This window comes from Penicillium expansum (genome assembly GCF_000769745.1).
Source record: "Penicillium expansum strain MD-8 chromosome Unknown contig174, whole genome shotgun sequence".
NCBI lineage: Eukaryota > Fungi > Ascomycota > Eurotiomycetes > Eurotiales > Aspergillaceae > Penicillium > Penicillium expansum.
This window is the reverse complement of record NW_015971243.1, coordinates 265,014-281,765: the sequence shown is the minus strand read 5'-3', so window position 1 is coordinate 281,765 and position 16,752 is coordinate 265,014. Positions and strand designations below refer to the sequence as shown.

Here is a 16,752-nt window from a genome sequence, read left to right as displayed (position 1 = left end):
TCCATTTTCTTTTTCTTTTCTAGTTTTGGGGAATTTGGGGGCGGTTTATAACCGAAGTATGGTATGTAGTAGATGACGAGGCTCGTATATGGCTCGTGTTCCTTGCTCCATATTATCAAAAGTATTCGACTTTGAATGACCTGGATAGGAAATTGCAGGGCTGTTCTTTCAAATCTTTATCTCTTTGATGTCTGTTCAACTATACCGGTGGTTAAGATTGATATAGACCGGATAGATGATGTCCACATAGATCTATTACATAGTTAATTAGTTAATTGACATGATCACTATTGTATTAGATACTATACTATTTTTGTTTAAATCCTTTAATGCATATAAATACTCGGTATACTGCTGATACAAGCCAACCAGGGTCATCCATTGTTTACCCTATATATAGAACAACCTCTCCAATCATCGCTCGTCGACCCCAGGTCCACCAAATCAGCCTCCCCCTCTCTCTCCCCTCTCCCCTTTTTTTCTCCCTCATGATCAGAAGCAGTGATGCGCAACCTTTTTAAAAGCAAGTCGCCTTCGAATCGGACAAGTCATCATTCTATGCGCAGCGCCGAACAGTTGGCCCGCCCCGCGTTTGCTCCACCAGACCCCAACATACCCAACGCGGATTCAGATCGGCGCTTTTCACAATTCGAGTACTCTGCTCCTGGTCCTGTACAGAATCAGCCTCAGACTCTAAGTCGGTCACAAAGTCAACGTCAGAAACCTTTACGTGACCGACCGACTGTCAACGTTGTCGCTCCCGACGACTCGCATCGCAAAAAGGGCCGTGTCGAGCGCAGCGTCTCTGTCAAGGGCAAAACAATCTCCCTTCCCGTCTCACAACCCACCTCACCTGGAATTCTATATCCAGAGACTTTGAAGGAGTCCGACGAGTTTCCGCTGCATCCCCGGCATTCCTACGCGGAGAACCCCTCACCTGGGACACCGCAATCTCTCTCCCACCAACAGCAATACCAACAGGCCCACCGAGCTCCCCGACCTTCCCATCCTGCGCACGCCCAAGACAACCCCGAGTGGTCGCAGCAAACTGTGCAACCGCTTTATACCCAACCCCAGCGGTCCAACACCGACCCAACCCTGCTTGAACAGTACGTCCGACCGTCGCCTACCGAGATTGTCCCCGAATCACCACGATACGCGCCGGAACATCTTCATCGGGGACAGGCTTTCCCCCCTGCCCAGGATCCGGTATTGAATACCCGACCCCCATCTCAGCAGACTCACGAGCCGCTTTCCCCGTTACGGTCCGTTTATCCTGACGCCATGCAGTCTTCCGCGCTGGCATCACAGAACCAGGGTCAATTTCAGCAGCTGGACAGACAAAAATCTGCAGGTTCTCCGCAGCAGAATCGGAGTCGGCAGGGTAGTGTGTCAAACAACATGCCTGATCCCGGACGGAGCACACCTACCAATACACACCGCCGCGAGGATTCCGGGGAAGTGGACTTGCGGGCATTGATCCAAAAGCATGATGAACTCCGTAAGGGTTTTTGATTTGGGGTTTGATTTTTGATGACTAACGATAACTAGAGGCCAAATATTCCAAGGTGAAACGATATTACTTTGAGAAAGATGCGCAGGTTCAGCATCTCCAGAACACGGTAGCCCACCAACGGATGGCGGTGTCACGTACCGTGCTTGATGATAATGAATATACCAACCGATTCCAACGACTTGACGGAGCGATTAAAGACCTGGCATTCTCCGTGCGCAAATATTGGCGCAGTATTCCATCGTGGCTGAATGGAATGGTCACCGACGATGCTTTATCGGTCGGCACGAAAGAAATGACCGCGGTCGGTCGGGCGGTGATCAGCCGATGGCTAGTAGAAGAAGTATTCCAGCGTTATTTCCATCCATCCTTGGATCCAACATTCAGCATGCAGCTGAAGAATATCGAAATGAATCTGCGACGGCAGCGACCGTCATCCGAAGAAGATCGCGAGAATGCCTCCGCGAGAATCTCCTATTGGCGCCGCACCACCTTCGACGGACTAAATGATTCCTTAGTCGGACCTGATGCCCAAGAACATCGCGTGAAACTAGTCGAGAATCTCATCGTGGAACTCGCTGCCTTCATGGGATCCCAGCTGCACGAAAGCGGGTCGCTAGGGCTAGAAGCAAGCGTGCGCATGATCATTGAGAACTCAGTTAACATCATCGAGAAAATCCCCCTCGAAGCCCGCGATGTCTGTGTCGATTACTTCCCACCGGGTGTCTCCCTCGCCGAGCAATATATGAAGGTCGAAGGCCAACTACCCGCGCTGAGCCACCCGCCCCCACCACCCTCAGACCAAGAGCATCTTGAGGACCCTGTTGCGGCGGAGGGAGACGCCTCATCCGGTTCAACCGCTGGAATAATAGAGAGTCCCTCACCCGCGCAGCAAAAGCCCACGAAGAAGTCCATCTTTGGCGGGTTCATAAGCCGCAAGCAAGCCTCCAACGAGACCAGTCGTCCGGCGCCGGCGCCTGGACCAGCCGAAGATAAGAGCGAGCCTGCTGAGCTAGCTCCGAGCAACCTACGTATCCGGTTCGCAGCGTTCTTGGCGGTTGAAGTGCGCGGCAAGGGCCCTGCAACGGTGCTGATCAAGTCACCCGTGTGGCTCGTGGAATAAATGGTGCTACATCAGTGTAGCTGGATTAGATTGGCAACCGCTAACAGAGGTTCTCGATCTAAAATGGTGGAGTGTGTACATAGAGAATGGCCAGAGCTGTCACATGCTGGGATGGCGACGAAGATCATGACTTGTTAATATCCTTGATATCCCGAGGCGTTTCAGTCGTTCAGCGGTGCCAGTTTGCTTGCAGTTTGGGTTGAGGTTTATTGTTTTTTCTTTGCCGTGACGACTAGAATCTGTGATTCTGTGATGATTCTGTGATGATTGTGCTTTTTTGAGTAGAAAGTTTTTCAATTCGATGTTTCTTAGCGGCATTCTTCGTAGTTCATCCACGAACTCATATTCGTTCCATTACCTTCAGTCCATACCCGATACATCAATACTTCCAATCAACACCATATACCCTACTCACTGAAATCAACCTCCTACAAAGGCGGCGGCGCCAGATCCAACCCTTCAACCTCGAATTTAAACGCATCACTCCGTGAATAACTCCCAGCAACATCAAGATCGAGCCTTCCTCGCTCACAATCATCCATATCAATACGCGCGATCGCCAACCCATCACCCGCCGCAACAGCAGGACTAGACTCCGCAGCCGACGTGCCAGGCGCGGAATCAGTCACAGCAGCATCGCTACTATCCGGGACGTCATCCGTGCAGACTTCCCACAGCGGTCCGGCAAGAACCTCTCCAAGAGGCGAGACAATACAGCTCCCACCACGACAGACATAATCCAATACCGAGTCTGACGGAGCCAGGGACGGCTTAGTATTCGGTATGGAGGAATTCTCCGATTGACCCTGACCCTGAGCCTCACCGTGAGTCTGCGGCCAGACAATCTCATGCGGACCCTCAGCAGTGATGGACAGTTTCCTTCCAGGATGCTGCGATTTACTCGTAGGAGAATTTGCATTTGCTTTTCGATCTCCGCTTGGACCGGTATTACCACCGGTAATCCACCCAGGCAGCTCGGAGCCACGCACGCACTGGTTCGCCGAGAGCACGAAGCAGCGGCCTTCTATGCCGACGGTACGCATGAGCGGGAGCCAGGTAGAGCGGGCGTCAGCTGTGGGAGCGAGATATATATTGACATTCTGGGAGTAAAGACTCTGACGTAGAAGGGGCATGTAGTTCTCCCAGCAGATTGCGGATGCTATGGTTAGTGGGATACCATTTAGGGTTGTTGTGACGGCTCGTAGGGTTGAGGGTGAACCCTGAGCCCAGATCATACGTTCGGCGGCCGTCTACGAAGGTTAGCAAACAGCCAATGATAGAACGGGAGAGGAATAATAGAGAAATACATACCGGCATAACCTTCCTCCTCTTCCCTAGAACACCTCGAACAGGATCAACATAAACAACAGCACAATACAAACTACCTCCAGCTCTCTCCACCAACCCAGTAACGATAAAAACTCCAGTTTCCCTCGCAACACGCTCAAGGAACTCCCTTGTCCCATCCCCCCGGAACCTCTTGCCCTCCGCAATCTCCAACCTACGACCAATCCACTCATCGCCGGCCCCAGCCGGCGTATCGCCTAGATCAACGGCTGCCTTGAAGTACGCAAGGAATTGGTCCCGGCCGCGCGGGTGTCGACTTCCCACCGCAGAGCCGAAGGTGCATGTCCGCGGGTATCCGCCTAGATAGGCTTCCGGGAAGAGGAGGAGGTGGACACCACGGCGGGCGGCGACGGCTGTTGTTCGTTCGAGGCCGCGGAGGGTTTCGTTTAGGGATGCGTGTGTGCGGGATTGAGCGACTGCTACTGTGAGAGAGGGCATTTTGGGATTGATATTGACGTTGATTTAGGGTTATAGCTGGGATTGGGAAGAGGAGAAGTGAGAAATGAGAAGGGAATTTGGGTTGGACTATGACGAAATGGCTTTGAGGGGAACCTTGGACCCTTGGAAGCTTGGAAGCTTGGCTGTGGGGTACCCGTGGACTTTATATTGAAAAGTATAGGAATATAGGGATTCTTTGCCTGTTACTATCTAGAGTTGAGTTTCGACAAATGAAATAAGAAAGAACAATACGTAATATTGGACTAGTTACCACACAGATCCCATGTATCCCATGTATGTAGTCTTTAATGTAATAATTTCATGTTTGTCTAATAAAATACGATTGTTTGCTAATAGACAACTCATTAAAGCCTTCATCTTCTTCCTCTTCCTCTTCCTCTCTTCATACTTCCCCATATGATACTCTCATTTTCTCAACCACGCGAATGATGAACTATCGTTAGACGAAAGTCAATCTCTCACATAAAACGTGATTGTGATTTGTTGAGGGATTATCAACTCAACTCGATGGATAACACAGATATTCTTGGAACAGATATTCATTTATCCAAATCTCTATAATATGGTGGACATGGAAAAGAGGTAACCTTAACCTCATCATGGCATCCCTCTTCTTTGCTGACCCAGCTTGGTTTTATATCTGAAGGACCCGTCTATGACCCTCAACACTCGACTAGATTTCGATGAAGAAGTGATTTAGAAGCTCGCCGAGTAGCTATGCGACTACGTGCATCCAGCAACGAGCAGCTATTCAGCCTGACGGTCTTGTTTCTATAAACCATGAGAAAGATCATTTCAGAGTGAGCTCGCAAGGCAGCCTCGACCTCCCGAATCTGTCCCATCTTCAGAATACCTCGCGACCCTCGGCTGTTTTGCCCTGAGTCTAAACAGTGTCTTTGTTTTCCCGGTGCAAATTTCTACGGCACCAACGCAAATCCTCTTCGCTGGCTAAGCAGGCCAATCAGTCTTCCCGTGGGTCTGTTGATAATATCACCTTTATCAAAAGCAAACACCTCTATTCGTGTGGGAAGTGTCCCCAGGCAGACGAGACAGGGTGTGGAATGAAATCCACCAACCAAAGCAATGCCAAACCTCATGTGAGACAATACATGGTATTGATGATAAGCGAACTCAGAAATAGTTCCATTGTCCACGCGCGCTTGATGAAAACTGCGATAAACCTTGCTTTGACCGGGGCAATGCGAAGACACATTCTATGAAGGCACATGGCGAAGTTGAGCGTGACGAAACCTGCATTGCTTGCCACTGGACTTCGACACGAAGTTCAATCTCAGTGCACCGTTGTCCAGGCCGGTTCATTGCCACCGCTTTCCGCCAATCTATTAATAATCTCATTCACCCTCGGGGCGTTCTGTTCAATGCCTGGCCGCACATTCTGCCTATGGCTGGTAGTCACATCTTTCTATACCCTAAGCCTCCTCAGCTGTCACATCATATTCCCGCACACTTTCATATCCTTGGAGGTTCTCTTGGATAACCCATGACTTGAACTCAATCGAAAAGATGCAGAAACATAGCCAAATATTGATGCGGCAATCATCACTGCGGACGCGGTGTTCAGACCCCTCCAAAAGCCTCCTTCGGTGCACATGGAGTCCGAAACCCTCAACCTCCTGATCATATTGGTCTGCAGCTTCAGCATAGCCGGATGAAGGAGCTGCAGGGCACAACCCGCCATGTTAGAAACGGCGTGTTATTACCAGGAGTCACCCCGTCGCCGCCCTATGCTCTTTCTCTAACTCTTATCCAATTCTTTGAATGGAGGACTATTGGACTAGGGTCTGGAATGGGGTCATTATTCCAGGGGCCAGGCGGGAATATCAAATAGAGCAGATATCCCCCGCTAACAAAGAGCGTTACGGGTAATACCTATGCATGATTTTCCTTTGACTTAAACACTGATTGAGGCTGACTATTGTATCTTTAGTTGCGATATGGGCTAAGAAACGCGCGGACAAGCCGAAATATGGGTGCTGGAGCCATCCAGGCAAGCCAGTAGGCAATGGCTGAGTAAGTCGTCTTTATTTCTTCTTTCTCTAATGCCCGCGAGATGTGGAGAGCCGGCCCGCTTTTCTATATCAAGTTTGGGTTGGCATTTACCATTTAATACGACAATTGATTTTAGGCGTCCCTTCCTATTGATGAAAGATAGCTGATTTGATTATCTCTAGAAATTCAAGTGTTGCAAATAGTATGTATTTTCTCCTGGCTGTCATCGGGGTGCACGCTATAGCATTTCTAAGGACGAGGCGGCCTGGATGAAGAACTGGAAGATGTGCGAAGCTCCCCACAGTCCTATTGATTACTGCCTTGTAGTTTGAAGCAATGAATAGATGGATTACAGCCCCTTGGCGAGCAGGATTTGAGCGGATATGAAGTTGAATAATTGTTTAATACTATTGTTTTAGAAGAAACAGCTTGAGAAAAACGTAGAACAATAGTACAAAAACCCAATTGACAGCCTGATTGCATATTGTATCTACTTAATGTGAATCCAAAACCAGAAATGTACAGGGCAAGACACCCAACCCGGGGGACCAAAAGCACAACTATATACAAAATAATCCATGCAGCCACGACCAACCCGCATGAAAATATGCAAATTGGGGAAAAAAGTCCCGGGTATAGCGCGCCTTGCTATGAGAATGAGAGATATAGTAATACCAAAAAATATGAACATGACCGAAATGAAAAGAATGAAACCCGAAATGAAATAAATGCAAAGAATCACAGAAATGATGATGCTGAAATGCAAGAGAAATAAAGAGCATAAAAAAATGCGACCAATGACATATTTTCAACGAATGTTCGAGCGAATAGGTATATTCATGAAAACCTCATTAGGTGACCTATGCAGACATCCCATTGGCAGCAGCGGCTTGCTGGAACAAACGGGGCCAGCGCGAAATGAGTTCGACATCGTCAAGGGCACCCTTGCCCTGGTTGCGCACGTACTGGGTACTCGGGTCTGTGCGCGGCTCATAGTCCCAGACGGTCTGAGTACCCTTTATCAAAGCGGAGTAGACCAAACGGCGGCGGCGCTGGGAGCACAGTACATCCTGGTGGATCTTCTCCAAATCCCAGCGGGTATATGTTTCCTCGAGGAAAAATGCTAGGATTTTAGTTGGGTCGGTTGTGTTTGGCAATGCAGGTGGGAGCTTGGCGGGGCTCGGGGTGCGAGGGGGAGTATTCGAGGGGAAGGGGTAGTGTGCCGTGTTGGGGCGCTGAGGGATTGGCGATGCGTGCGGAGTGTCGTCTGGAGTTGGCAGGTTGACGGATGTCAAGTTGGTGGGCTTGGCTGCGATGGCTGCGCAGGTGGAAATGGACGGGATAGGTAGGCCAGCTGCAAGGTTGGTCCTCTCCTCTGGGTCGTTCACGAGATCGTACAGCATAGGTGGGTCGATGGTCGAGTAGATAAACTTCCAGCGGCCGCGACGGATCATCATCAGAGGGGCCTGGGTGCCCTCGCCCATGTACTCGCCGTACACAGTATCAGTGCGGAGGCCTTTGCCGCCGGTCAAATACGGCACAAGGGAAACACCGTCGAGGGGAAGCTCGGAGATCAGTTTGGCGCCTGCCAATTCAACGAATGTAGGGAGGAGATCCATGGTGGAAACGTTCTCTGAGACGCGCTTCGGGGCGAAGTGCTTGGGTGAGTGGACGAGGAAAGGAACACGAGCTGAATTCTCAAACCAGGTCATCTTGTACCACAGGCCGCGCTCGCCGAGCATGTCACCGTGATCACCGGTAAAAACAATAATGGTGTCGTCAGCCAGACCGGTGTTTTCAAGAACACGCAGCAGCTTGCCGACGTTGGTATCAACGTATGTGCAGGCGGCATAGTAGGCGCGACGGGCGGCACGGATGCGATCATCGGGCATTTCCTTGTTGAACAAGTCGATACACTTGAGCACGCGCTGCGAGTGGGCATCCTGCTGGTCGTGGGGAATAGCTCCATTCTTTGGCAGTGGGATCTCCACATCGTTGTACAGGTCCCAGAACTCTTTAGTCATGGCGTAAGGGTCATGAGGGTGAGTCATGGAGACTGTCAAGCAGAAAGGCTGCTCGTTGCGCTGCCGAACATGGTCGTACAGGTATTGAGTTGACCTGTAAATCACCTCTTCATCAAAATCCAATTGATTGGTGCGTACGACGGGGCCTGCCTCCATCACGGAAGACATGTTGTGATACCAGTCGGCACGGATGTCCTACATTCCAATTAGTATGGTGTTACAGCCGGTTATTCATAGAATGGACGTACAGGCTCATCCCAATTGACGGACCAGCCGTAATCACCGGGGTAGATATCACTAGTCAGACGCTGTTCATAGCCGTGAAGCTGGTCCGGGCCACAGAAGTGCATCTTTCCGGCCAAGGCTGTGTGGTATCCCTCCCGGCGCAGATAGTGGGCATATGTGGGGGTGTCTGCGGGCAGCTCGGCCGCGTTATCGTAGGCTCCAATCTTAGAGGGCAGCTGGCCGCTGACCATGACAAAGCGCGAGGGAGCACACAGTGGCGAGTTACAGTAAGCTGAGTCGAAGACTACACCGCCGTCGGCAAGGCGATCTAGATTAGGAGTCTTAATAGGGGAGTTCTTGTCATGCAAGGACAATAGGGGCGCAGCCATCTGGTCGGCCATGATGTAGAGAATATTGGGCTTCTTGGTCGCCATGGTGAATATCTGGTTCAATGGACGGCCAATGTGGATAAGAAGTTGAATCTAGATTATGTGAGAGAGAAAAGAGAAGGAAGAAAGTGTGGGAGAGCGGATGTTATATAAAGTTGAGGGAGAATGTGGGGAACAAAGGAGGAAAAAAAAGATAAAATGAAAAAAAAGACCAAAAGAGGAAAAATAGGAGATAATTCCAAAGAGCATGGGGGCTAAAAAGGCGAACACATGAAGGCCAAGACTAAAAAGGGTTGGTATTTAATGTAATATTTCCCCGATACACAGTGAAGATCCTATTTTGTATTCCTATTTGACCGTATACGCTGCAGAATGCTGTACATTGAAATTGTACTTCGTACTATGTAGTGTATCCCAAATCGATTAGTTCCAAGTAGTTCCCGCCTGCAACGGAGATCAGGGGAGATGATCCGGTACTGACGTACTCCCCCCGCAAGGACGATGGGATCATTCGAAGCATCGATGGTGTGATTTTCGGAAAAACCTGTATGGTAATATAATACCGAACTAGATAATCCCGAGTGCTTTACAGAGTACATAAGCAACATTTTTCTCCCTAGTTACTCAATTGGATATTAATATTTGTTATCTCTGGGAATAATTAATTGCAAATCAGAATATCCAGTCACAAGACCAGTGAGTTTTATCAATTGTAGGTAATTAATTCCCATCGGGCCAAGTGCCGAGTCGCCACTTTACAGGCACTATGGGGGTCGCCTGTGGTCCAGGTGTTGCATCTGTCACATTGGGAAAGTCACAATACCACCGCAATACCAAACGTGCATGTAAAACCACCACCTTTCTCACCCCCTTAAAACCAATAATTCCATTAAACGCATATCGTGCCAAAGTCGGGGGATTTAGTACGAAGTTTAGCTTCAGTGCAGTTCACACGCGCACTCGACCCCGGAGTGGATAACGGCATGGAAAGCCCACGTCCATGGCAGCGTTTCCAGTGTGACAGGACCCTGTAAACGCTAACTTGTTTTAGTCTAGTAGATCCCAAAGCCGACCACTAGTCAAACCTTGGGCTCCACAGGATCGTGTCGTTGCCTTTTCAACCAATCAATCAAGTCCTTTCTCTCCCGGGATAACCTAACAAAGTTAGAGGCGAGGCTTGAAGGCAGAGGTTCCACTTGCTTATCTTAACGCCCAATCAAACCGGAGCATTCGGCACTACCGGGGAGGAAAAAGAGACGTCGCGAGGATCGAAGATAGCGACGGAGTCCGGTGGGACTCTATCCTTTGGGTTTATCTCTTCTTCTTCTATCATTTCTGCTAACAGTTATCGCAAAGAAACAGTTATGAAACAAGGAGTCGGAATCTAAATGCATCATAGCTCCACAATGAGCAATCCCCCTTTCCGAGCACGCCATGCGGAGCGGTCTAAGATCACCCCCGGGTTTACGAAGTTTATGTACCTTGGAGGCGAAACACAGTCACCGCTGTTTCATGCCATAGGCAATTGCATTTGTGCTGTACGCACGGTGCTATATGTCCGATTTGCTCCACATGGCCACGTCTACATTGACGTATAACATATAAATTTCCAAGTCAGCACGGGATGGTTTCACCCGATGTAGACTTATGATATGCATAGTTATATTATTTAGTGTAGTGCGGTGTATACGCCTTGATCAGTATATTTTACCCGGCGCATGTGACAAATTGCCTTTTTCTTTTAAAAAAATGGGTTTAACCACGAGGCCTGGGTGGCCACCATGTCCTCAATGTCACTGTGCTGACACTTTTTTCCGTCAATTTTGTGGCTGAGTATATCGTCTGCCAAAGTATTGAGACTCCATGTTTTGCAAAGGGGGCCTTTAAAGAGGTCCGAAAATGGGGTTAGCAATGATGATTACTGTATCAATAATTATTGAGCGTACAGCCCACAGAACAATCAGGCCATTGTGGATAGCGTACCTAACCAGAATGGTGCCGCCATCCATTTTCTTGAATAGCATGGCAAGAGCTAACTCCTACTCTTCAATCAAAAGTGTCAGAAAGGATCTACGTCGAGGTGCATAGTACAACGAGAGATTAATTAAATAGTTGAACAAGCGAGGTTACGAGACTGAAATTTGACGACAAGTTTCTTCTGACTGCAGCCTTCATGTCGGCGATAACCAATTACCAGGTGCATGTATGCCTGAAGCTACTAGCTGAGGTCAGACCTCGCAGTGTGTTCATGAATGGAGTAAGCAGTTTTTCTTCTCTTCCTTCTCCTTTCCCTAGTTGCCTAAGAATATCTAATGCCAAAGAACGCATGTCATTACTTTACCTGCACCTAAACCCCAAACCTTCATCATCTCCTCCACTGTAGAGGGGGAGTGTAAACACTGAAAGCAGAGGGGAAGCTAAAGATGTTCCCATATTATCTAGCTACGCCGATGCTATAAGGGGCAACCGGTCAGGTGACATCACCTGACGGTGACAGGGAGGGAAAGAATCTTTATCGAGCCCTTGCCAATGCTTGTTGGTGCGAGATCAAAATCACTAAATTCTGTAACCCAACCATCCGAAGGCTCACAATCGCCCGGAGAAGGCAATGGTAGTCCCAGGAATTTCCAACCTTCGTCCTTCGTCTTCCTATTCTCGAGCTGCTGTCTCATATTCTGGCAGATCTTGAGTCAGCCATGTTTGATCAAAAAGTGAGAGATGCCTGGCCAATAAGTGAGAGCTGCCTCAGGTAAATTCTCGTATTCAACGGCAAATGCCAACCAAAAGCGGGCTGGCCCTCCACACCTTAAAGGTATCAGAGCGGGAAGAAACAAAGACGACTTACTTGTCCTTTGCCCACTGGTTTTCCTGGATGCCCCAGCACCCATCCTTTCCCCAGGACGGCCCTTTGATTGACTGGATACAACAGCAACATGGTCAAGGATAAAGCCGATCTTCGCCGATGTACTCCGAAAGAAAGGCACGAGAGCCGTGATGCTAGAATAGTTGACGTTGACTTGTTCGCATTGCATTGACGCTTTCAACTCCTTATAGAGATTATCGTCTGCTATCGCAGTCCGTAGGCAGTCGTCAAATTCAACCCGAAACCTTGGGTGGGGCGTTGATAGAAGCTTCTGATTCAGCTCACGTTTTGCTGCAGCTCGCCGTAGCCAAAAGCAGTTGACCCATAGGCTGATCTGCTCATCGGGAGCTTTTAGGGCCGGGGTGATATAGTTCGATCCTGGCCCTTGGAGTAATGCCCCGATCCCAGACCCTACTCCAGTAATTTTCCGTCCATATAATTGGAAGGAAGTTAGGGAAAGGGCCAAAGTTAGGGTCTTGGGGGACAGGGCGACTCGTAGTAATTAACCGCCCTTTCAAAAGCGGCTACTCGTAGCTATGCGGCCTCTTTATTCGGATATGCCGAAGATCTAAGGACATATTGAGGCGAGGTGGATTTGAAGATGAAAGTGAAATCTGCTGAATTGTGAATAAGTAAGCAGGCGAGCAAGAGATCAAAAGGGAATGGTGGCTGAACTCGATATATGAGATCAGGCAACGATAATGCTCGGCCTATTGAACGACACTTGGTATAAATATCGAGATCAGGCTTGTACGACTCCTGATAGATAACACGTTAGAGCGTTCTCCACTAGATGAAAATTGATGAAATCCGATAAAAAAGTAAAAGACCATGATGATGATATTCTCAAGCAAGCTAACTCCCATCCTTCCACCCATATTCGTATTGTCCGCTAGCAAACTTTTCTTCCCCTATCCACCGGAACATGTCTCCTTTCAAACACACTTACACAGTCATACCACATTCTTGCATAGGGAGCCCGAGTTGGAACTTCTTTGCGGGGTGCGGAAGTCTTCCGGGTATATATATCTCTCACGGTGATGATCTGCGAGCGACAGATTAGCTAGCGACTAAGAATCACGATGTGAATCCCTTGGATAGAACTTCTGCTTTTGGCTATGAAGGAATGAGTGGATGTTGAAGGAAACAATGAGTCTTTGCCTAACCAAATGAAAGGCAACAATACCCTCAAGTTGACTTCCTGTTGTCCAACCAATTTGATTCATGCCCAAAAGGACGTTTGAAATATAGAGGATGTTGTGGATGTTGAAGGAGAAATAATGAGAAAGAGATCAGGTACTGAGGGGAGTATTTGGGGAGGTAAGAAATGAAAGGAAAGTGAGGGAGGTCTCAAACGGCGATTAGAAGTGAGAAAGCGACATGACGGGGTTTTGTCTTCAATGCATTGTTTGACTCACTTCCTTCACATACTCCTATGATCTATTTGGACCAAGATGTTATTAGGGATATGATACGTAAGAACCTTCTGCTGTGTTTTTGTATGTTCTTTTTACTTGTCTTTTTATATGTCTTCTTAACGGACCTTTCTATACATAACTAGGGACATAAATAGCTTACTTCCTAGGGACATGCTCACAAAATGCAGGTACAGATGCTAGTAAGATAAAGAGTCGTACATTGGATTTACAGTGGATGTCGATATACCACAAAGAGGGAACTTTATCCTTGAATTTGGGTGACATGAGAACCTAATAGGAATGAGGACTGAAATTTAGGTGTGATGAAGTGATCTGCCTTGGGCAAATCTATGCGAATTATAAAAGTCCGGTGCAAGATGAAAGGGCCTCACCAAAGCGTGGATATAGATACTGGGTTACTGGACACGGCAAAAAAAAAATCGAAAGAGAAGGAGTGGCTTGTGTTCAACACAGAAGTGGGAAGGAAAGGCTCAAAAGTTCGGACGGGCCAAAAAATGCAGAAAATAGAACACTATACGCCGTGGTGGTAGATGAATTCACCCATGCTTATCGGATAGATCAGGTCATGAAGAGGTAGATGTTGAGGAGACGAAGAGTCTCTGGGTTGAATAAGTTAAAGAAGATAATGGTGTAGTCGCGTCAACGTTTAGTCGACCTTGATGGCACTGTGAAATTCTCATGATTAGCCCTCGCCCAGCAGATTCAATGATGCAGTCTTACCTATAAACACGCCGGACGAACGCATAAGCGGCCAAGAAACCAACGGTTCCGGTTAACAGGCCATACACAGCACAAGCAAGGAAGCTGTAACTGAAAAACAGCAGGCCTGACACGAACCCGGTAATGTGGAGCTTGAACAGGTAATACCAGATGCAATAGGCGAAAATCCAAAAAGCGCTGCTACCGCCGGCGAGGAAGCTCTGCCACCACCAATGATAATTCTAAGGAAGTCAGTATGCCAATCCAGATTTCAAGTCAAGAACAACCTTACCTCAGAGCAAAGCTGACTGTATGTTGCGATCACGGTCACCTCAACGACCGTCACAATCAGCACGGTTGAGACAACACTCAGGAAGCCGAAGACATAGTAATAGCCAGACTTATCCTGCCACAGGTTCTTGAAAAGGAATAACAGCTCAATGAAAAGAACGGCAAATGGAATGAGGCCAGTTACCACAGGCCCGAGAGGGGTGCGGAGATACCAGGGCTGGAGTGGGACTTGGCGGGCAATCGCATTCGTCTTCAGAGGGTGCTCCCATGGTGCGGCACGCACATAGCCGGCCCAACTACCAATGTATACCAGCGGAACTTGGATGAGGAGCCAAAGTGCAAGGAGGCCGATCAGAGTGCCGAAAGGAATTGCTGTACTGGATGCTTGAGCCCAGACAAACAAGTTCAAAATCAAAACAAGGCAGAATGCAAGACCAGGGAAGAGCAAAGCGGTCTAAAGTTATAGGTTAGCATAGCACATAAATAGCTAGAGAATAATACGCACGATTAGGGTGTTCTTGCGCCAAGCGGTTCCACCAAAGGTCTTGTAAAGTCTTCCTGAGAAGTAACCGGAGAAGAGGCCGGCAAAAACAAACAGGCCCATGCCGACGCTAACAAAGCCACCACGGAAGCTTGGGTTCAAGACTCCCAGGCAGCTGAGTAGGAGCAAGCCCGAAGCCATGAATAACAACTGCATTCCGGATCCAACCAAGGGAGCAAGAAGACCACTGTAAGCGGGGATGCGGAACACATCCCCATGGAGAAGCTTCCAACCACTTGTATCCTCGAGAGCCTCTTCGTCCGAGGAGTATTCCGCATCGCGTTCCACATCTGCGCTATTGTCTAGAAGTCCCTCGACTTTCTTCTCACCAGACCTGCCACTCCGGCGTCGAGATTGGCTTTTCATCTTCCGATCGTCTAAAGCACCATCGCCGCGACCCTTAAGGTCGCCTTGCACTGTGCGACTCCAGATGACGAACACGGTCACTCCCAGCACGGTGCAAATTGTCAACGAGTTGATGATCGCCAGCCAGTGGGTTATCGAACTTTCGCCTTGGTTGGTAAAGTATAAATCCCAGCGATTGGCCCACTCAACATTGGTGTCCTCTCGGAAGTAGACAGAGTAGGTGTAAGGGACCTTCAGTGTGGCTCCATCATCATCGTCGTCATCATCTGGGATATATGACAGTCCAGAGTACTTTTCTTGCATTCGCGAAAGGTTGGGTGCGATGTACAACCCCAGTCCTTCGTTGTTATTGTGGAGAGCTTTAGGGCACCCATTTTCCTGGCGGTTCTCGGCAGTAATACTTTTTGGGTACACCTCAAAACCCACAACCACCTTCCCTCCTTCCGGTGCGCTCCGCCAGCGGATAACGATCGTGAAATGGTTGTTGATAAAGTACCGATGCTGTCCGGTGATTGGAGAGATGTCTCGATAGCCAAGCTTGAATCCGGAAGCGTAATACTTGCGGCTTCGATCCACAGTCACAAAGCTCGTAGCTCCTGGCAGATTATCGGCAATCCACTCGATCACATATCCCTCCTTGACGAGCTGACGAGCCCATTTCACATTTGACCGACTAACGTCGCGGGTGCAGAGCGACTGACACTCCACGTCCTTCCCCATCGCAACTTCAAAATCGGAGGTCATGATCCGATCACCGCGCAGTACCTCCCCAATATTAAGCGAAATACTTTGGCCGGATCCAAACGGGGAGCCGCCATGTTTTTTGCCGCTCGGCGGGCAGACGAAAGGCAGGTCGAAATAGGCATACTGCAGCTGGGTGTGATCGGAGAAGATCTTATTCACGAGAAGAGGGATCGGATCATTGTCATTATATTGGGTGATCGAGTATCCTGGTGAGGGGAAAAGTAAGTATGATGTACTGTCCAACTAGAACACGCCCTTATCCTTACCAGGGATGTAGAATGCGCCGGCACAGGACACGAGCAGTAGCACCCACAGTGCCCACTGACGTGAACAAAATTGACTGAAGACCATGTTCAATAGATGTAAAGAGATCTGCTTTGTCTTTGATCCTTGGCCCGGAGTGAACGGGTAGCTATCGAACTAGCATGTACACAAAGTATGGAGGGTTGTACGTCGGTGGGTTACGGTGTGTCGACCAGCAAAGGTCAGACCGAAGTGAGTGAGGCAAAAATGACGATGTTGTAGGGAGTACCCTGTTGAAGCGAGTCTCTGCTGAGATGATCGATGGGCCGTCCGATAGTGGACTTATCTCGGAAGCGCGTGTTGGATAGTAGATTGCGAAGGGTTAGCGGATTGTTTCAGATCGCCCACAACCTGCTGAGTGGCAGGTAAAGTAACGAATGAAACTGGCACTGAATGCCACAGCAGTGATATAAGTG

General features: G+C 48.8%; 5 protein-coding genes across 5 annotated transcripts; 2 read left to right on the top strand and 3 right to left on the bottom strand.

Moving 5' to 3' along the window:
• Positions 1-558: 558 nt before the first annotated feature.
• On the top strand, positions 559-2,636 carry PEX2_054100 (uncharacterized protein; the record flags this gene model as incomplete). Its single annotated transcript, XM_016742684.1, has 2 exons — positions 559-1,501; positions 1,552-2,636. 2 exons carry the CDS (start codon positions 559-561, stop codon positions 2,634-2,636), a joined length of 2,028 nt encoding a protein of 675 aa, XP_016600935.1.
• Positions 2,637-3,064: 428 nt separating this feature from the next.
• PEX2_054090 (nitrilase) lies at positions 3,065-4,421 on the bottom strand (the record flags this gene model as incomplete). Its single annotated transcript, XM_016742683.1, has 2 exons — positions 3,065-3,886; positions 3,948-4,421. 2 exons carry the CDS (start codon positions 4,419-4,421, stop codon positions 3,065-3,067), a joined length of 1,296 nt encoding a protein of 431 aa, XP_016600934.1.
• A 2,891-nt stretch (positions 4,422-7,312) lies between these two features.
• On the bottom strand, positions 7,313-9,135 carry PEX2_054080 (putative choline sulfatase; the record flags this gene model as incomplete). The annotated part of the gene is made up of 2 exons (XM_016742682.1): positions 7,313-8,671; positions 8,725-9,135. The coding sequence occupies 2 exons, from the start codon at positions 9,133-9,135 to the stop codon at positions 7,313-7,315; spliced, it is 1,770 nt and encodes a 589-aa protein (XP_016600933.1).
• A 1,343-nt stretch (positions 9,136-10,478) lies between these two features.
• On the top strand, positions 10,479-10,688 carry PEX2_054070 (uncharacterized protein; the record flags this gene model as incomplete). The annotated part of the gene is made up of 1 exon (XM_016742681.1): positions 10,479-10,688. The coding sequence occupies one exon, from the start codon at positions 10,479-10,481 to the stop codon at positions 10,686-10,688; it is 210 nt and encodes a 69-aa protein (XP_016600932.1).
• Positions 10,689-14,038: 3,350 nt separating this feature from the next.
• PEX2_054060 (transmembrane 9 family protein) lies at positions 14,039-16,384 on the bottom strand (the record flags this gene model as incomplete). Its single annotated transcript, XM_016742680.1, has 5 exons — positions 14,039-14,057; positions 14,113-14,333; positions 14,384-14,836; positions 14,888-16,239; positions 16,300-16,384. The coding sequence occupies 5 exons, from the start codon at positions 16,382-16,384 to the stop codon at positions 14,039-14,041; spliced, it is 2,130 nt and encodes a 709-aa protein (XP_016600931.1).
• Positions 16,385-16,752: the final 368 nt, after the last annotated feature.